The sequence below is a fragment of the Odontesthes bonariensis genome, chromosome 7 (genome assembly GCF_027942865.1).
Source record: "Odontesthes bonariensis isolate fOdoBon6 chromosome 7, fOdoBon6.hap1, whole genome shotgun sequence".
Classification (NCBI taxonomy): Eukaryota; Metazoa; Chordata; class Actinopteri; order Atheriniformes; family Atherinopsidae; genus Odontesthes; species Odontesthes bonariensis.
The window spans coordinates 25,928,705-25,934,894 of NC_134512.1; the positions used below are offsets into that span (position 1 = coordinate 25,928,705).

Consider the following 6,190-nt stretch of genomic DNA (forward strand, 5'->3'; position numbering starts at 1 on the left):
AACAGAGGCGGAAATAGATGTGCGGATGCGGGAGGAGTTTTCGAAGGTGTGTTTTGAGACGCTGCTGCAGTTTTCTTTCAGCAACAAGGTGTCCACCCCGCAGGAGGGCTACATCTCTCGGATGGCACTCTCTGTGCTCCTCAAAAGGTCCCAAGATGTTCTCAGGCGCTACGTAGAGGATGAGAGGTTGAGTGGACGCTGCCCCCTGCCGAGGTACAACCCCGTTTCCACCACAGAGCAAAGAGTAGCTGCATGCTGCTCCGGCTTTTCACCACAGAAGGATTTAACCAAGACCCTCTTCGTTCCATCTATACGTTTACGTGCATCACATACTGGGTTTAATGCTACAATGTGCTAAGCATTTCTGCAACTAACTGAATAAATGAACTAGCAACAAATTGGGAGGTGGAATGGGAGTTCAGGTATTCAGAATATGCTCCGTTAGTTTGTTTTGATCCATGCAAAAGTCTGATCTTGGTATATGAAGGCGATGTATTCCTTTTTGATTCATGCTAAGCACTTCGTACTTTGCCCATCTCACATTACGCGCATGCTGCGATCATCCGATCGTCATCACATTTGGTCTTTTGTGCAGTATTGACCCGTTCCAGACTCGCACACCTGTTGTCAACAAGAACATACCTGTGACGTAGTTGGCGCTCACCCTTCCTGGCTTTCTCCCGTTTTATGTCTTTTAAGCTAACGACGTCCTTTGTCCCTTTTTTCATTGTAGGCAGCAGGTGACAGAGATTATCTTTGTACTGAAAGCTATCAGCACTTTGATGGACTCGCTCAAAAAGACACACCCGGAAAACGGTAAGTATCAAACTATTTAGAGGATTGAGTGATTCTTAGAAAGACAACGAGGCGTAATGGGGAAGAGAGAAAAAACTGCGGCCGACATATTTATCATCTGCTCATTTCGAGAATGTGTCGGAGAACTATGGGGACCATTTTTCAGAATGTTATCTCTGGTCTGTGGAGAACTGTTTGCTTCCAACAAGGTCAATTACAAGAATTCTTTTTTTTTTGTATCTATAACAAATTGGAGCAAGACAATGGGGAAAATTAGATCTTTGAGGTGTCCTTGAACATGTTTGTATCACAATGCCCTTTATTCAGAGCAAAAAACTCATTTCCACGCGCCTATAGGAATTTCATCAAGCAAATTATTTATTTGATTGTCCTCCAGAACAAATAATATTTTTCTCCTTCCTCTCCCTCCCATCAATACTTCTCTGTATTGTCCTTCTCTCGCTCTTCTATCCTTTTGTTTGCTGCCTGCAGTGGATGGCAATACGTGGGCTCAGGTGATCGCCCTGTACCCAACGCTAGTAGAGTGCATTACATGCTCGTCATCTGAGGTGAGCTCAGCCCTGAAGGAGGCCCTGGGGCCCTTTAAAGACTTTATGCAGCCACCTGTCTCCAAAGTCCAGAATGGAGAATCCTGACCAGGCTCACTCTCAGCTCCTTGTTTTTATAACGAAGAAATGTTGATTCTTTATTGTTATTCCGGGCGCCTCACAAGTGCTTGGACATGAACTCCACATGAACTCAACCTACGGTGACGTGAAGCAAACCAAGACGAGGCCGCCTCAGACCACATCAGTGACCCTGAACTCCATACTCATCATTGTGTGCTTCTCATGTGGGCTGGTGATGCGTTTCTCCCCCCCACCCCTCTCCCTCCCTCCCCTCCCCTCCATTCTCATACAAACTGACTGCAATAGCCTGTTAACTACAGAGATTAAAAGAAAAATTGCAGTGTGGCCTCTGAGTTTTGTTTATTTTATTCTCCTGAAGAGGCTGCATCGATGTACAGTGTGTGGTGATGGTGTTTGATTATGTAATTAATAATAATAATTGGGGGGGGGGGGCAAAAACTGAGGCTTAGACTTTTGCAGCATTTTCCACAGTGAGGATTTTATGCAAAAAAAAAAAAAAGAATCTTACTGTAACATTCCATGTCATCTTTAGCCAGCCATCTGAGAAGGATTGTATGTGTCTGTATAAAATAAATGGGACAGTTGTACATTCAGCTCTGTGGCATGTGTGCTCAGTTGTGATGCATGCTGAACGAACAGAAGCTGCAACATCCGCATAAAGCCAAAATTACAATGGTTTTTCATAGGCTGAACGTCGTTAAAATGTTCTTGCGGCTATAGGCACAAATCCTGTTATTCATCGAGATGTTCCACGTTTAAATTAGTTGTCGTTTGCTAACAAATATTGTTGAAATCTCTACATAATTCATAACCCAGGGCTGCCTGTTCTAATGTAGTTCAGTTACGAAAATGCAAACTTGTTTTCACATGTGATGCATGTGAAAAAAAAAAAAAAAATGGCTACGAAAGAGAAAAGAAATGGAGCTGTAACGCATGTACTGCCAACAGGTGGTGTTGGTAAGTAAACTGCAGCATCTGCGGTTTTCTTTGCTAAAAGCAACAAAGAGAAAACTCCATTGGCCCATAGCCACTGTGATGTCTTCTACTGGACTTTAGGCTACAGTTAGGAAGCTCTTAAGTTTGTATTCGGTCATTCCTATCTTGCAGTTTTTGTCGCTAAAAGTGAATAAATCTGGAAGGCGGCACTGGAGCTATAAGTTATTAAGTTATCAGCCAACACCAGCCGCATACATCCATAACTTGCATTAGCTGTGATATGAATATTATTTGCTCCTCCTACCATCAAAACACAAACGTTTAGGGTCAAAAATTCTTACAAAGCACATGACGAGTAGAGGGGGAAAAAAACGAAAACATTTGGCAACTGAAAAACATGGCTTTCTGCTTGAGACGGGACGGAAAGACATTTCAAGAATCACACATTCTTTATTGAAAAGTATGTACATCTTAAGGTTTTATAGGAGTTATTAAAGGTGATCATTTGATGGTTTCAGTTGAAAAGAATTCAATGATTGTCTTGGACAAAGATGGCAGACCTTGGCCTGTTTTTCTCAGATTCCTCCATCTAGCATATCAGCCACATACGCAATTATTATTGAGTTATTCTTCAGATTAAATGATAGTAATCATTAGCAATCTAGATTATCATGTCACTTTTCTTCAGTCTCATTTTAGTTGGATGATACCTTTATTTTTTAATGAATCTGCATTGTTGAAGACTAATTTGGTTTTGTGAATTTGTTCATAATTGTACAAACATTTATTACTGTCCCCACTGTTATATACGGTATCGCAGAAGTGTCATTTATTCATTTCTTGAAATAATTTATCAAAATTTAGAGCCATGGGATTTTTTATTTAAAAAAGGCTTGTGTCATATCCTGTAGCCATGCTTTTAAAAAGGGACCCTCAGCGGCAGAAATAGTGAAAATGGGTGCTCAGCCAGCACGACTGTGTCTGCTAAAGCGCATTTAAATGCACTGGAAACTTGTTTTGCTTCCTCTTAAGTGCTTTTGGGGTATCCCGAGCCCTAGCTTGGGCTCCCTCGGAAGGTCACATGAGGGGAAAGGACATGGCTGTGGTTTGTACTAAAACACAAGGAGGAAAGCGGAGGAGGGGGAGAGGGGCAGGTCCTCTTGGGCGGGGTTTCCCTCTTATTTCAAGTCTGCTCAGAAGAGGAGTGAAGCGGGAGAGGACGGACATCTTCGGCAGCGAGGGAGTTCCGCTCCAGTCGAGACGGGTGCATTACTTCTAGCGATTTTTTTTATTTGATTTTTTTCGCTTTTCCTTCCTTTGTTTGACCCTTCGTTCTTCACCATGTACTGGCTGAGGTAGTAGTTTGTGCTGTTGGTTGGGTTGAGACACTGCCCGCTATGGAGATGACTGCGCAAGCTACTGCCTTGCTGGTGCTGGTGTCTCCACTTCAGCCGTCGGAAGAAACAAGAAAGAAAAAAAAAAGTCACGTTCCGGAGGTGGTTAGTGTTTTTTTTACAGGTAACACGCACCCCCGGGGTACAACTCGTTGTTTTATTCGGCAAAGCAAAATTTGACTGTAATTTAGATGGAAAAAAAACTGTTTTGCTGAATTCTGACCTGTTTCGTGTTTCTCTTTGTATCAATTGTCCCAATAAAATAGTCTGCTTAGAAAAAAAGCACTTTGTCGCATGTAGTTTTAATTTGAAAGATAACGCGAGATGTTGACTCTGAAACGGGCATTTCTGTTTAGCCATTTTTTTTTCCTTCTTCTTTTCAGAAGGGAAGATAATGCTTGCTTGTACCAGATGACTGTGTCGTATCTATGCTGTTATAAATCTTGAATGCCGATTTTAAAACGCACGAGGACAGTCGTAATTGTGTGTATTTCGGTTTCCACCACCACGCGGGGTGGGCTATGTAGAAACTAAGCATGTGGGTCAGCGTTACTGTTGCTATGAGGAGAGGAATGACGTGGCTCCTGCTGCCCACAGAGGTGTCCTACAGTACATCTGCTCTGATACGCACAAGCCTCTCATGGCTCTCCTGGCTGTCCTCTGTTAATAATGCAGCATACCGTCAGACCTGTGTGTGTGTGTGTGTGTGTGTTCATCCTGCACTTGAGTGCTTCTATGCGGGGCTGGGCAGAGCTCATTCATTCAGTCCACTGTTAGCACGGTTCACACAATAATCTGCTTATTATGCTAAATCTGTATGGGTGTGTGCGTGCGTGGTGTCCACAGACGGTCACGTTACACGACCCCAGCGGGCGTTTGAGCTCGCAGAGAGACTCTTTTGGTCGTACAATGCGAGATAACCTTTTTGAACCCCCCCCCTTTGGCTGCATCTGGGTGCTCTGTAACACATTAGTATGGGTCTCGTGACAGGGGTGGGGACCAGAATGAGTAATGAGCTTTGATTGGCTGGCAGCCTGGGTCTGTGAAACCTTGCAGTTCTGAATTTTTGAGTCGAGACCCCCAGACAGCCCAGATGAAAGCCAGCCACTCATTCAGAACCTGACGGAAGACCGATTTCTGCTCTGACCTTCCAAGAAGATTCCCTTGAAATATTAATGAGTTCACACTTGATATAGTTATGTTCCCAGGCCACACCTCTGCCCACTGGCGGTCTGTGCTGATCTTGTTCAAGAAATTCTGCTCCTGCGACTCATTGTAGAGATGCATGCTAGCTACAAAGAGGGGAGTGCTTTTTCGTGGTAGGTGACAAGCAAATAATCCCCAGAGGAGGCTTGATATTATCGAGCCTACCGTCTACAGGCCCCACAGGTCCAGCTCGTGTAAGGCATACAAGTGCTCTCATCTCCAGGGCAAAACCCAGCATCATTTATCACATCCTGACTTTAAAGAGATCCAGTCTGTGGATCGGTGAGCAGCACAGTGGCAGCCAACAGTATATTCATCCAATCCATCTTATGTCAAAACTCTTCATTTGAGCCGGGCTGCAGATAAATCTCACTTCAGGCTGCAGAAGCCCTAAAAGCAGTAAATTGGAGGCTGTTGTGGAAACTCTGCCCACTCAGGTACGTTATCAGAGCTACGCCACTGGACAGCCACACCTTTGCCCAGACAGGACAGTCTACCCTACCCTCATATATCGACTCTCTCTGTCATAGAATACCCTCATTCATGCTGCCACGCTTCCTTTTGTTACAAGGTGAGATTGTAAATAGCTTATTGGGGGGGTCAACTGTCACCACTTCATGTTTGAAAAAGTAATCCGCAAACAAAAGTAGCTGTAATAGTACATTTTATCATTTTTCACTGTTTTGTACTGAATTCAGTCTGAAAAGGAATAAAACTACAAGGCCAGCTTAACTGATTCATAGATCTATTTAAAAAAAAAACAAAAAAAAACAGAACACCTAAGTAGTGGCACTCTTTCAGAGTTTCTTGAATATAAGGATCGACTGACTTATTTCGGCAGCTCTGGCATTATGTACATAAAATATCCTTTTGTATTTGCACTGGTGATGAAAACTGTGCTTATTTTCAGCGCTATTTAGATTGCGTAAGAAAAACCTTTGTACAAAAATGATACGAAAAAAATCCTTCCACCCTTTAAAAAGGAGCCCAGGAGGCCTCCATCAGCCCCCTGTTACGCACTGCAGTGAGGTAGGGTTTTACATCTGTTTGGAGAGGTAAGTATCTTACTCCAGGCCCACTCAGCATCTCCTTCAGATCCGTCCATGGGTGGGGTGGGAGTGCTGTGACCTTGGAAAAACAAGCCACCCACAGGAACGACTGTGTCATCATTGCCGTCATCCAATCTGGACCACACACACACGCGTATAG

General features: G+C 43.6%; 1 protein-coding gene across 4 annotated transcripts in view; it reads left to right on the forward strand.

Moving 5' to 3' along the window:
- Window positions 1-1,770, forward strand: part of mon2 (MON2 homolog, regulator of endosome-to-Golgi trafficking) — a 30,004-nt gene extending 28,234 nt beyond the window's left edge. For all 4 annotated transcript variants that reach the window (XM_075470326.1, XM_075470328.1, XM_075470327.1 and 1 more), the window contains 3 exons: window positions 6-213; window positions 734-816; window positions 1,288-1,770. In XM_075470326.1, the coding sequence (XP_075326441.1) occupies window positions 6-213; window positions 734-816; window positions 1,288-1,451 (455 nt within the window). In that variant the 3' untranslated portion in view covers window positions 1,452-1,770. The remainder of the gene's footprint in view (window positions 1-5; window positions 214-733; window positions 817-1,287) is intronic.
- Window positions 1,771-6,190: the final 4,420 nt, after the last annotated feature.